The sequence below is a fragment of the Poecilia mexicana genome, unplaced genomic scaffold (genome assembly GCF_051168715.1).
Source record: "Poecilia mexicana isolate PSO_F unplaced genomic scaffold, ASM5116871v1 scaffold_22, whole genome shotgun sequence".
Lineage (NCBI taxonomy): Eukaryota > Metazoa > Chordata > Actinopteri > Cyprinodontiformes > Poeciliidae > Poecilia > Poecilia mexicana.
This window is the reverse complement of record NW_028263391.1, coordinates 3098045-3112499: the sequence shown is the minus strand read 5'-3', so window position 1 is coordinate 3112499 and position 14455 is coordinate 3098045. Positions and strand designations below refer to the sequence as shown.

At 39.7% G+C, this 14455-nt stretch overlaps 1 protein-coding gene across 3 annotated transcripts; it reads left to right on the top strand.

The window, feature by feature from the left end:
* Positions 1–214: 214 nt before the first annotated feature.
* cdca4 (cell division cycle associated 4) lies at positions 215–10673 on the top strand. 3 transcript variants are annotated; one of them, XM_088002521.1, is made up of 3 exons: positions 215–764; positions 5606–5743; positions 7957–10673. In XM_088002521.1, the coding sequence occupies exon 3, from the start codon at positions 7969–7971 to the stop codon at positions 8920–8922; it is 954 nt and encodes a 317-aa protein (XP_087858647.1). In that variant the 5' UTR covers positions 215–764; positions 5606–5743; positions 7957–7968; the 3' UTR covers positions 8923–10673. The 3 variants fall into 3 exon arrangements, with proteins under 3 accessions (XP_087858647.1, XP_014848100.1, XP_014848097.1); XM_014992614.2 differs by lacking the exon at positions 5606–5743 and having other exon boundaries at positions 217–764; positions 7960–10673; XM_014992611.2 differs by lacking the exon at positions 5606–5743 and having other exon boundaries at positions 256–764.
* Positions 10674–14455: the final 3782 nt, after the last annotated feature.

Here is a 14455-nt window from a genome sequence, read left to right as displayed (position 1 = left end):
TTCTTTGAAGTCATATTTTATAGATTTGTTGTACTTTTCTTTCAATTGAGTTTGATGAGGTGAACAGTGCTCCATGCGACCAAAGTGGTGAACTGCTTCTGAAAGCAATTGAATAAACTGAAATCATTTAGTGGTACCAGAAAATAGGGGTATGAAAATAAATGCATACCCATGTTTCATGTTTTCAATGATTACAAAAGGGATAATCTCGTGCTTTTGTTTTTCATTTAAAAATTACTTACTATTTTCTACTTATAGTTATGATGGAATGTAAAAAACATCGGTCGTGTGAATACATTTACCGGGAAGAATATTTTATAACTTATGACTACATGATATATGTACGGCTCTTCACTAATGTTTTCTAAATGTTAAGTGGTTACAATCGCAGTGGAAACTGATTCAAATGAGCAAAGACAGCTAAAATGACTCAATACATGGCTTTAAACACTACACTACACAAAACAAAGCAAAAAAAAAATAACAGTCGGCTTTCGATTGTTTGTTAAAAGCGTCAGTCGAGGAGAAAAGCAGGGAGAAATCATTAGAGAGGAATCCCAGGCATATGGCTGGCTTTTGTCGGCTCCCCTCCCCCTCCTTTCTCTCCCTCCTGCCGTCCGCTCCGCAGCAGCAGCAGCAGCAGCAGGACGGAGGTACTTCAGTTTTTGAAGCCGTGGCATGAATGATCTCATCTGAACCTGATCTCCGCTTTCTCTGCCGTCGATCCTATGACCGAGACGGGAATAAAATAACACAAACACGAGGTGAGTACGGCTACCCAACCACCGGCAGCGGTGTTTTTAAGCAGGCACTGGGGTGAACGGCTGTTATTTTTTAGGAACTTTACAGCCCAGTCGCGGCGAAAACTCTTGTTTTCGGCCAGAAAGGAGGAAGGACCGAGGAGGATGGGTGGGTGGGCGCTTTTAGCTTATTAGCTTTCCGCTTCCTAGTGTTGTGCTTTGGAGCGTTTATTTGCGAAATGAAACTAGGCGTAAGCCAAGAATTTCACAACTCCGTGTAGATAACTTGTTTACAATGTGAGCGAACAGTTAGCTTGGAAGCACTCAGTGAGCCCGGTTCAGAACCGTAGGCTAGCTAGCCGGCTGTTAGCTCCCAGCGCAAAATGGCCTCATTGTCGCTCGGTGGCTCTGATGCTGGAAAGACAAAGCATGCGGCAGTCACGGCCAGCAGCTCTCAAATGTTCCTATATTAACCTCTACTGGCTTTTATTCGGTTATTCGTTAAGAAAACAACAACAACAACAGGGAAATGAGAAAGCACTTTAGTTGCCGTATTCAAAATCTCGTTTATTCAAGCGATACAGCGGTATACGAAAGTGCTGGTTTTTCAGAGTGAGGTGGGGGATGGGCCGGGCGAGGAGCCATTGACGTAAAGCGAGGCTGTATTTTGTTTGGCCCCAAAGCGGTAGACGACAAACACTTTAGTGTTTACATTCTAAGCCGTATAATGCTGTTGGTGACAAATCCAAGCATCACTGACCTGCTATTATCAAAATCAAGCGCTATATGTGTTGTTCAAACAAGTTCCGGATACAGCGAGAGTGCGATACAAGTCTCCATTTTAGGGTTAAACAGTTAAAATCTTTCGTGAAGTAACCTCAGTTGTATATAAATCACTTATATGAAGATGGTACTAAAATAAATGTTAATGAAACTGTCATGTTAATTATCTTGATCTCAGCCACCCAAATTAGGCATTTGTAGTGGAGCCTATGCAATGTAACAGAGGTAGAGATTAAAAAACTATGTGCAACTGCTTTGTGTTTTTTCTTTGGACGTGAAATATATTTAACATAATAAGTTTGTCTGGAAGTGTCTTTACCAGTCTTGCTTTCAGTATCCTCAATGGTAGAATCCTCTTAATGAACTGCAAATTTAAATGCCAAAAAAGAGTTTGGACACCATAAATGTTGCTGCCAAGACACCAGAGTCCAAACGTTTTTCATTTGAGCCAAAATAATCAACTCAATGTTTAAAAAAACAAAATGATTTGCTAAAATTAGCAATCAGTATTTAATTAAAATTAAAGTAGTCCTGAATGGGAGGTGTAAATCATTATAGCTCCAAAACTTAAAGGGTTTTTCTAGTTTAATGTAATGAAGGCTCTGAGATTTAAGTATTTTGTTTTCGATTGAAATAAAATACTGTAAAATGTAGTCCATTCTGAGTTGTACTAAAAGTAGTACAAACTTAGTTAATTTGTTTAACTAAGTCTAACAAATTAGTTAAAACTGCTTTGAGTGTACCAAAGTCCAATTTGAATAAAGGTTATAATTTCAATTAAAAAAAACAATTAAAAAACAAATACCTTGTGTTCAATTTAATATTTTACATTGAAAAAACATTTTAATTTCTCTGTAACAATTTAGCTCTAATTAAAAATAGAGAAAATTGGCATTAAAACACCTGTGTTGGCTGGTCAAATTTTTATCATTTTTGGTTTGCAGTCGGGGCGCAGAAAACAAAATTGAGTATTTTATATTTTTTCTGAATTTGTTGTATTAGAACAACAAAATAAGGCTATATGTATGTCTTCTACCATGTCATCTTGTGATATTAAAATGCAATCTAGCGCAAAGTGCAATCTAGTTGCTGTCTTAATCAAAGCTATTATCAACCCCCCCCAGTTTCAAAGTCAGTGCCTTAAACTTCACCCCCTGAGAGTTGGGACTCTTATTTTGAAGTAAGACAGGAAGTAGCTCTGATTATGGTTGTTGTGTGAAAGACATGAATAATAAAGACATCATCCATCTTGCTGACATCACACTCTTACTGACTATGCATGAGTAAAGACTCCAAAAGTATTGTCCCTAGCTAACAGTTAGCCTGTGCTAGCACTAAGTTAGCATCTGTTTCAATTTGCTTTCGTTGCTAAACTAAACTTTTTGATATTAAGAATCTAGACTTTTTTAAACAGGTTCCTTTACAACACAATTTAATATTTATGGAACCTTTATGAAAAGCGAGAGCAATTTTTATTGAGTTGCTTTGGCATTAGGACCATTTTAGAATTATACAGATAAAAATCCAAAATATATCAAAAGTCAAATTTAGTTAGTCGGAGGGATTTAATTGTTGTCAGTTTCCAAGATAGTGTTAGCAATAGAAACTGATAGCTGAGAGAGTTTTAACAGTAATACATGTGGGGCTGATTTAATGTGGTACAAACCACCGGAAGTGCATTTTAAGAGTCATGGCAACTTTAGCAACGTGACTTCCTGGCTGTCTGTGATTTCTGTTTTAATTTCTCACACACATTGTTGCCATATTTTGCTAACACATGTATGATTATTTTCTCACTGTTTGTGTTTTAGCTCTCTGGTTATCTTTTTAAATGACTTTTATCCTAATCTTGTCTATTGCCAGGAAATGTCATTTTAGGCAAGGAAGGACTCAAAAGGCTTTTCTGTGTATGTTGGAGCCATTGATGTAAATAGATTATAACTAGAGATGCACCAATCACAGAGCTGTGGCTGAATTCTGATTGTTTTTTTTAAAGCTTTGTGTAGTTCTCTTTAAGAGCTGTACCTTCTTGCCATGTGCCAGCATTAATTATTTATATCGGCAGCAGCAGTGACATCCCACTGTGTGTGTGTGTGTGTGAGAGAGTGAGAGAGATTTTGAGTTAATACTTCAGGCATACTTTAGCATCGTATGTTCGTTGCCATATTGTGGTTGGCATTACTAAATGTAAAACGCAGGTGACAGACAAAAATAATTGTTTCTGAATCCTTTTACATCTTTACTCCTTATTTAGTTTTTGAGTGCTTCACTAATATTGAGAAGAACTAATATTGGCATTCTTTTCCCAGAGTAAGTGTGTCCACTTTACAGTCCGGTAGACTTAGTTTGATTGGGAACCGAAACTGCAGCATTTGTTACATTTTCAGCTGCTGCTGTTCACTGCGTCAAACGAATCAAATCTTTGAAAAATTCTGTTCACCTCCTCACCTGTGGTGGCGCTGCACCAGGAACCATTGAAGGAAACAAATATGAAAACCTCTAAAGAAGACACGGAGCGCAACTTCCTTCTTCGTGAAATATAAACAAAAATGTAAGCCCTTTCTTCTGTTTTTCAGTTGTATTTACCCAGAATGCCCTGTGCTATAGCACGTGTGGAGTGTTCTCCGGTCTGCTTGGCGTTCACATATGCATTCAAACTGCACCAGACTTCACTTCAACCAAACCGAGACCTAAGCTTTTAGGCGGACCAAAGTTAGCATTTTTTTGGTCTGCATCAGAGGTCGATCACTCATTCACACCTCCCCAAACAAACCAGACTTTCTAGGCTCACGGACTGGAGTTTGAATAAAGCGGACTAAACGGGGCTGGTTGTTAGTGCAAACTGGTTGTGCTTAGGTATGTTGAGGTCACTGATTTGGAGGGGGGGAAAAGTTTTTTTTTGAGTTTTTGACTGGAAAATAACCTATTGATTACAGAAAAGCTAATGAAAAAAAGTGCTATAGTCACCAGCTGATTTCTGGGTGCATCTCTAATTATAACTTGAAATATTGCTGATTTGGCTCACTCACCTGATCAGTGTAACACAGTGATATTGTTTTTCATACTGTGTGTATCCCTTTTATTGGTGTAATTAGAGTGAAAGTTTGTGGTTTGTGAGAAGAAATTAGTCTCTAATTCCATATTTTCTTGTATATTGTTTTAATTTGAGGTGTTTGCTTAATAGCAGAATCGTGGCATCCTATAATTAACATTTAAAGGAAGAAAGAGCGTGCCGCCTGGCACAGAATTGTGACTGTTACCATGAGAGCGTTTGTAGAGCGTTTTAGTTTCACTTTGCTTTCCAAAGAAAGTTCATCTGCTGTTCTTTTTCTATAACATGCGATTTTATTCAGAAATATGTTACTTTTTTTTAAATAACCATAAAAAAACATCAAGAATGGAACATTAGCACAAGTGGCTTCATTGACCTAAATGCCCTACCCACAGGTTTTTACAGAGGAGACGCAGCTGGACACTGTTTTTCAGTCTGGAAAACTAAAATGCAGCTCAGCGCTCAGCCTTCTGTTTGATTCCATCATGTCAGATGGCTTTTTTAAAAATTATTATTGGACAGTGTTGATTTCTTCTTGTAAAGAAATGTGTTGAAGTGGTATTTCAACAAGGAAGTTGACTTTTTTTCTTTCTCTGTCTCTCTCTCTCTCTCTCCCTTTCCACCCCCTCCTCAATGAAGAGAAAGTGAAAATCTTGTTCTACTAGTTTTAAAGTCTTTGCGTGTGTAGGCCTGGAAATCTGATTCCCCTTGTAAATATCACTGAGTCACAGTGGTGTGTTATACAATAAATTACAAATGTCTTTATTTTTCATGTTCTGTCATTTTACTGATTTGACGCACCGTATTGATCAGCAGATATATACTTTTTTTTTGTTTTTTCTTGATCACAGGTTGCCATGTGAACCAGTATCATTTCACTGATACTTGTAACCTGAGTGCTGTTTGTGTTTACTGACAAAGCTCTCTGTAGTCTGTGCTTATTTTGATGCAGCGTCCGCATTTAGTCGGTAACCATGCTATTTTCGGTGGCTCAGCGGTCTGTTAAAAGTGTGGTTGTTCCGCCCAGCAGGAGTCTTGCTTCAGACTGGCCTAAAATGGGCAGAAATGGTGCTGAACAAAAGCTGCTTGTCGCGCGTACAAAAGTACTTGAAGCGCTGCAGCTGGGACCAAGCTGCATTGCTATTGCCTGTGCCTCTCAACAGGAAAGGTATAGCAAACTTTTAAGGAAATCCCAAACCCAACCATTTACTTATTATCACTGTAGTTCAGAGTTGCAGCTTCTTTTTTTCTTTTTTTTTTTTTGCTGGTTATTTGTAATGTCACAACTGCTTTAAGCAGATTTCTTCCTGTCCACACAGATATTACTACACCACTCTAACCTCATTACATCTGTCACTAATTTGAGTAATTACATGACACTTGCAGTACCTCATGAAAGTAATCACACCCCTTGAACTTTACAGGTTTTTTCCCCTTTTAAAGTGTTTTATTGGGATTTAATGTGAAAGAGCAAGGCAAAGTAGGGCAAAATTGTAAAGTATGATGAAAATAATAGTGTTTTCCAAATGAAAATCTACTCCAGTTTCAAGATTTTTGCAGTCTTAAAGGGTTAGTGTTATGTAAAATTGACAGTCTTTGGGCTTTACATCATGTTTTATTATTATTCCCTCATCAAAACATACCTAGTATGTTGCTTTGATTCTTTCATGCGTGTTTGAGGAATTCTTGAATATCCCACGGCAACCGTTTGGGGAGCCTGAATACAAAGCTCTGCCTTTTTACCCATAGCTCCAGAGTTTGGTAGATGAACTACTTCTCTCCCTAAGAACGGCTGTAAGCAGCATGATGGAGAAGCCATGTTGTGATGACTTCCTGAAGTGTCAGAAAGAACAGGAGCTTCTTAAAGGGACAGAGGCCCAATTTCAAGGCATCAAGATACGAAGTCATATTTCTTTTAAGTCAAGTATATATATTTCATAACAGTTGAAAGTAACATTTGGGATGTGCTGGAAAAAAGCCACCATGTGTCACTATATGCCTGGAAAATGCATAACACCGCCCCTTTAACAGGGTTTTCTTTCTGACCAGTCTCCCCTACACTAAAGAAAATCGTCCCCTCTTCATTACTCTGTCACCACTATGTTTCACAGCAGAAGCGATGTGTTCAGGGTGGGATGTAGTGTTAGATTTTCAACTTTTATCACAACATTTTAAGCTATTGCAAGAATGTGTGATGTTTTTTTCCCCCCACAATTATTGCTACAAGCTGTCAAACACAAAAACTGACTCCATTATCAAAATGGACACTTCAGTTCACCAGTGACATTTAGTAGACCAGTTGTACTATAATGACGCCCTTTAATGTTCTCATGGAACCTGAAGTAGTTAAAATAGCTTAACTTATATTAAGATTAATAATATAATGTAAGGTAATCCTGGAGGAGACTGGACAACTGTAAACATAGCGAGTTACAGTGTAATGGATTGAAGTATATACATGATTTAGAATGGCTTAGTCAAAGTCCACACCAAAATTTAAAGAAAAAAACGTTTGAAAATTTGAGTTAAAATTTGCTCATGAATCAGTCTGACGGAGGTGAGACTACTTTGTGAAGAAGTTATGACGAGAACTTTGATCTCTAGATCAGGGATGTGATGATGTCCAGTCTGGGCCGATATGAGTATCCGATATCAATACTGCTGTTAGACCCGATAACTGATATTTGCACTTTAGATTTAGACTTCCCTACCATTTTGACACCTTGAAAAAAAACAACTACAGTACTGACTTCACCACTTACTCCCCACAATCCTTTGCTGCATCACTATCGCTTTCACACGACCAAGCAAATGCGACATCACCAACCTCCATCAGCCCTCCAGACACAGACGGCAACAAATGGAATTAAATATCGGTCGTTAATATCGGCCCAGATTTATTTATTGGTCCAATACAAATATTTTAAATGGTTAATATCGGCAGATAGAGATAGAGATACCGTAGAATAAATTAGCATGAACCTCAGATATGATGAATCTGGGGTTGATGTCGTGCATCCCTCGTCTAGATGTTCAAAGTTGTTTGAGACGAACCACTAAAGAATTGCAGCTATATTTGGAGGGAAAGTATTGACTGGTGGTGCTGAATACAAATGCATAATTTTTAAACTTTTCTTCATTGTTTTCAGTTCAGTTCTGTTCTGCTCCCAGTAAATCCCACTAAAACTCTGAGGTTTATGACAGTAACATGATAAAGTGTGAAAAAGTCAAGAGGTGTGACTATTTTTTTTTCAAAGCACAGTTTTCTCCTCACTTATATTAGCTAGTGCAACTCTGAAACACTTTGTGGTTGTGAATTTGTCCCTAATGAGTTCCTGTCAGTAGTTCTCACTCTGCGTTTTCTTCCCTCCCTTCCCGCAGCAGTGAGACATCATGTTCCCGAAGGGCACCAAGCGCAAGTTCTCCGACTCAGGAGAGGAGGCGGTGTGTGGTGGCGGCGGTGGCGGTGATCAGGGCCCCTCAGCCCCCCCAGCCCCGTCCCCCGCTGTGGCCCGGACACTGTCGTCATCCTACAGCCTGCAGCGGCAGTCGCTGCTTGACATGTCACTGATCAAGCTGCAGCTCTGCCACATGCTGGTGGAGCCCAACCTGTGCCGCTCGGTGCTCATCGCCAACACAGTGCGGCAGATCCAGGAGGAGATGACCCAGGACGGCACCTGGCAGATCATGACCCAGGCCCTTGCGGCTGCTCAGTGCCCCGCGGACCGCCTGGTGGCCACCGAGGTGCTGTGCAGACAGACTGAGGCGGCGGCGGCGGCGGCGCAGGCCGGCCAGAGCCCCAAACCCTTCTCCGTGTCCGGGCTGGAGGAGGGCTACCACTCAGAGGAGGTGGTGATGGACGGGGACGCCGAGGCGGAGGTCGCCATGTCGTCCCTGTCGCCCGTCTCACCTCAGCTGTCCTCGGCATCCTACCTGGCGGGGCCATTCGGGATGGGGCCCTGCTGGGAGGACGACGAGGAGGACGCCGACTGCGACGAGGACGAGGAGGAGGACAGCGAGGAGTGCGCGTCGGAAGGCGAGGACGCTGAGCGGCACCACCTGAGAGCGGACTCCAGGACAGGGGAGCAGGTCTTCGGGACTTTTGAGATCAAGCACCCGGCGCCGCCTCCCGACCCGGCACTGGAGGAGCTGTTCTCTGACGTGGACCCGTCCTACTACGACCTGGACACGGTGCTGACGGGCATGCAGAGCACCCCCAAAATGGGGCCTTACGACCTGCTGGAGAGCCTGTCCTCTCACGGGCCGACGGCGCTGAGCTCCAGCGCCACCTGCAGGTCCGACCTCAACGAACTGGACCACATCATGGAGATCATCGTGGGCTCCTGAAAGCGATCCCAGACTATGCACAGCACAATGTGCGTGTTGGTGGTGATGTTACAGATCCTTCCAGGTTTTGGGAACAAGGTGGGGAGCGAGGGGGTGGGGGGTAATCATGGAGAAGGTCCGCTTTCAGACTGTAGAGGAGTGAATGACTTTTGGGTTTTTACATGGCCAGGGAGCAAAGTTAGCGTCCCGCTTTGTCAAACCCTCCCGCGGTCTTAAGAAACTGGGTCATTTGGATGCCACAAGCTTTTTTTACATTGTCACACGTGGGGGTCACACTGACCCCCGTGTGCTTTTGAGAGTTTTTTTTAAATCTTTTATCCCTTTCCCTTCCCCTCTCTCCAACCGCCAACATCCTCTTGTGCGTCGTGCTAAGACCGCGGGAGGGTTAAGAAATGTCCAAAACCTGCGACTGTCTGTGAGAAGGCAAAGATAATTACCTACACCGCGATGCATTCTGACGTCCTGTCGTTTCCGTCTCGTTCTAGCTCCTTCTGGTCCGACTCTTGCCTTTTTTTACGTCCAGCTCTATTTATTGTTACATGGACCAAGGAACAACTCGCCACACTACATGCACCGAAACAGAACAAATTGTAAATCCAAATCTATGAATCAATGCATATTTTCCTAGAGATTTGAGCAGTTATGAATGGATTATATGTAAATGTACGTATGTGTATATAGAAATATATTTTTTTGCATTATACGGCTTGCTGGGATTGGTCAGGGGATGGGTGTGGGAGGGGGGATTTTGCGAGCATCATTTGATATCCTTATTTTCTGTCCCAAGCGGTTTTTAAAGGTTTTAATGTAGCCGGACTGGAGACGGTGTCTTCCCGTGGACTGTCGACGCGCCGCTCTTTCATTTCTGCTGAAGCTTCACCACAGAGCAGGAACTCACTTCCAGCCACCAAACCAGACGTGGCTCAGGAGTTTTTTTTTTTTTTTTTTTTTTTTTTTTTTCAGTTTACAGTATCCAAGTGACAAATGAAGTAGTTTGGCTGCTGCGCTTTTAATACAGACCCAATAATGGTAAGAAGCAGCTTTTTTTTTTTCCTCTCTCTCTTTTTCCTAAAGCATCTGGGGGAAAACTGCATCGAGAAGCCATATTTTCTTTTTTTTTTTTCCTCATTTGTTGCTACAAATGAGGAATCCTCTGTGTTAACCCATCTAATTTATTGTTTATTTATTGTATTTATTTTATCTAGGTACAGACATGCCATATTGACGTATCAATTCAACCACCAGGCCCGGTGAAATTGTATTTATCGAGGAAAAAAATTATTTTCCCGGTTTTAAATGCAGTACCTATTTATTCCTAATTTTTATGACTATTAGTAAAAAAAACAATAATAACCGGGTTAATAATAAAGTTACTATGCAGCTCTGTCATATGTTTCATAATGACCATATAACTACTCAAATGTCCTTAAATTCCATTATGCAAACAGTTCTTTCTCCAAATCTGTAGAAAAACAAAAACCATTTTTTCTTTTTTCCTTTTTTTCTTCCCAAATTGCTTCTTATGGTGAATAAAACATGAACTCAGGCAAATGAAATGTATTGATTAAAATACAGTATTACAACACGCTGAATACCTTACCACAACACTCCTGAAGGATGTCACTCTAGTCTGAATAGGAGCTAGAACTTCAAAGACGTAATTATCTTTGTAAAATGTATGCATTTTTATATCAAAAAACATTGTAGCATCTTTGTACATATTTTTTATAATAAAAGGTGCAACTATTAAAGTGCGTTGTTTGCTTCCTGACTTTTTCCTTTGCAGCTCTGCAGCAGATGCTTGTGCCAGATGTTAAAGTCCCACTGAAATGCTTGAAGTGTGGAAAATGGTTCAACGGCACGTTAAGGCCATTGAGGAGCAAATTTCCACTGAAAAACACATCAAATTTTTTAAATCAGTCTCAGAAATTTTCTAGAAAAAACACTGAAATTTCTGAGTTTGAAAAGTTGGGAATCCACTAGGGAAAAAAGAAACCCTCAAATTTTGAGATTAATCTCAGACATTCTTTACAAAAAAAACGTCTGAAATTTGAGGGTTTACATTTTGAGATTTTCTGAGGTTTAAAATGAAATGTGAACATTTTCAACTTTTGAAACTCAGAAACTTGTCCTTTGTCCTCAGTGTTTTTAGTTTTATAAACCAATCCTGCTGTAAATGTCTAAAGAACTTCTCCCTAGTAAAAATCCATTTGTTGGACTGGATTTTATTTAGAGTTAGCAGAGTAAAAGCAGCACAGCACATATGATCACCTTCCTATAATAACTGCCTAAATCATAATTTTTTTTTCCCCCCAAAAAAATTATTTTGGCAAAAAAGAAAAAAAAATCACCACCTGTTTTTCTCCAATATTTTGGAGGGTCAATATTTTAGGAAGGTGATGATATTAAAATTTTATCCATTAAAAACATAACTTAAAACTTCAATTCTATACAGCTTTACAGATCCGTTCAATAAACTAGAATATTATTGGAAAATCCAATATTTTCAGGAACTTTATCACTAAGTGAAACACATAAATTATACACAGATGGATGTTTGAAAGAATGTATTTTGGTGTATTATGATTATTTTCCACTTCTGGCTAAAGAAACACAACTTTTAAAATAAAAATATCACATCAGACCATTAATAAAAAATGAAAAATGTTTTCAGAAAGGTACCATCTGCCTCATCAGAATGCATATTCGACTTATGAATTTGAGGTTTTGATGTTGCAAAATGTAGACAAAAGATCAAGTGTGAATACTTTCTCCAAGCCACTGAATGTGTAACATCTCAACTAGGACAATTACAGAACTTGCTATTCAAGAAATCACACACAAATGATTTGATTGCAGCCACTTAAAGTGAAGCTGATCCTGAACGCTGCTCCAAGCTCTGAGTGTTTTCCTGAAGTCAGGATGAGTTGGAGCAGAAAGCTCCAGACCTTTGCCCTCACGTGCCGTCACATGATGTCGGACTATGACATGCTGCACGAGATATGCAGAGGATCAACAGAGCAGACGGCTGACCTGCTCGCTCACCGCACCACACGTTCACGGTACAGGTGAGCCCGAGACCGCAACGTTTCTTAAAGACGTCAGAAAGGAAGTTACATCGGCATCCCTCGGCACTGAAAAACCACATTTATTCATGAAATTACACGTGGCTTTGTTCGCTTTGATTTGCCTTTTGGGTGCAAACACAGATAAAAGGCTTCTTGATGAGTCAGCAAAAAAAGAAGGAAAACCCCCCAATCAGAACAAAACAAAGCACGGGGATATCTGGAAGCATTTGGTCTTATCCCTAAAATTACACAAGGTATGCAGTCACATCCAGTTGTGCTCAAAATAACAGAATAAATAAGCATAAAAAATCTTTACAGCGGTCAGTTCCACACACACGTTGGGAGCAGAGCTTGAAAAACAAAGAAATTTGATCCCACGCCTCAGAAAGTGGAGGAAAGGGATTAACAGGCTCTTCAGTAAACGGCTGTGTCTGCATTCTTTAAAGAAAAAAATTGCTCCTTTTTTTCCAAAAAAAAAACTTGTCTAAAAAGACGAGTTTGAAAGTTGGGCTTTTGTGTGTTCATGAGGAGGAGCCACTCCTGACAGCAGGGCAGAGGTTTTCCAGCTCAGAGTGCTGTGATTCAGTTCCACAGCTTCGATGTGAAAGCAAACCGCAACAAATGAAAAAACAAAACAAAAACAAAAACAAAAAAACAAAGTCTGCTTCTGGCTCGGCCCTAAGAAGGGAACTGAAAACAGCCTTAGACGTTACACACCGAGGTTTGTGTAACCAAATACCAAACAGTAGGTCTTGCACCAAGACGCGATTAATAACTCCTCGCAGACAGCTAACAAATTTCCTAATCAGGAATGTTGAAACAAAGGGCTAATTATGAAAACACTCATTAAGTAAAGCTTGGTTCTTTCTCATATGCAGAGCAAAAATAAAATACTTTTAATAAATGTTAAATCACTTTTTTTTACACATTTTTCAAAGGTGAGGAATTTTTGAAGTTATCTTGCTTGTAGCTCGGTTTCATAAATTCGACATGTTATTATTGCAGTAGTCGCTAACTATAAACCTGCTCTGATCACCCAGGACTTGATAACCGATTCAGTGTGTGGCTCTCCTTCCATCAATTAGAGCATTTTACATTTTCTCCCAAATCTTTTAGGTATTTGCTGCCATTTTGAAGCGTTTGAGGTCATTTTCTGCTCTCATTTTGTTTCCTTTGTCTGCAATAACATTAAAAAAATTTACATCACTGATTGAATCCTCGTTATCATTTTGTACTGTTCTGCTCCGGCGTCAGGAAAACGGCAGCTAACATCTCTGCAGACCCCACATATTCTGGACACATGCTGTTTATATACCCTTACCTTTCGGGTCGGTGCAGTTTGCTGAAACCAGCTGCCACAGAAACCGTCTCTTCCCCCAGGCCGTCTCTCTGAACACAATGAACACCTCACAGCCCGAGCAGTCAGCTACTCCACTGGCAAACAAAATAAGCACATTTGCAAAATCACAACAGTGACCTTACTTTTACTTGAGAAATGTTATGATGAAGTATCTCTACTCTTACTTGAGCCAAATTTCTGGATTCTCTAAACCTTGAATGAAAAACAAACATGTTTTAACCAACACAGATACACACCTCCAGTTTTTGTTAAAGTTTCATAAGTTTTATATTTGAAGAAACTGATTTGGAAAAACAAATGATTGTGCCTGATTTTGTTATTTTGTATTACTTATATGAATGATTGTACTTTTGATCCTTAGAATATCAAACTTTTCACTTAACTTTATATTTTGATGTAATTTTTAAATATTAAATGATTGATAATTGGATCAGTTACTCATTACTTGAGTATACTTTTGACCAAATGCCTTTTCACTCTTACTTCAGTCAAAATATGTTGAAGTAGTGTTACTTTAACTTTAGTAATTTTTTTTGCGTACTCTGCCCACCTCTGGTCACACATTTAGGTAAAATGTAGAAATTTGAATAAGCAAAGATTGAAAAGTATTTATTTTTATTTTATTTTTGCAACAAAGTCCAACTAGTATTTAATGACTTTAATGACCCTGACAGAAATAAAAGTGAGATATGCTTGTGTTGTTTTTAAGCTTTCATTTCAGTCATACTATTAAAGCCAAAAGACCAGAGCTGCTGTGATATTCTGGCTTTCAAATGTCTGTATTTCCTTACAAAAGTACAATAGGCAACAGCTTATATTCAAGAGATAGATCAGAGAACCTAACGTGGAGGGAACAGCAGAGGTGAGAATGTGATGAACCAGAATTGCCTTATTTGGTGAGTGCCTTTTCCTGTTATTCCGGTCACGTCCTTCCTCTTCCATTCTGAGTCATCTGTCTCTTTAAAATGCTGCATTCAGGTGCTCACTGCAGCATTCTAGGCCTTCTAGATATTTCCAGCGCGTTAATTTTGAACCGTTTTTGGACGCAAATGTTTGAGTGTGTTTTTTAAATTAAATGTATAATTTTAATTGCTCACTCGGTAAA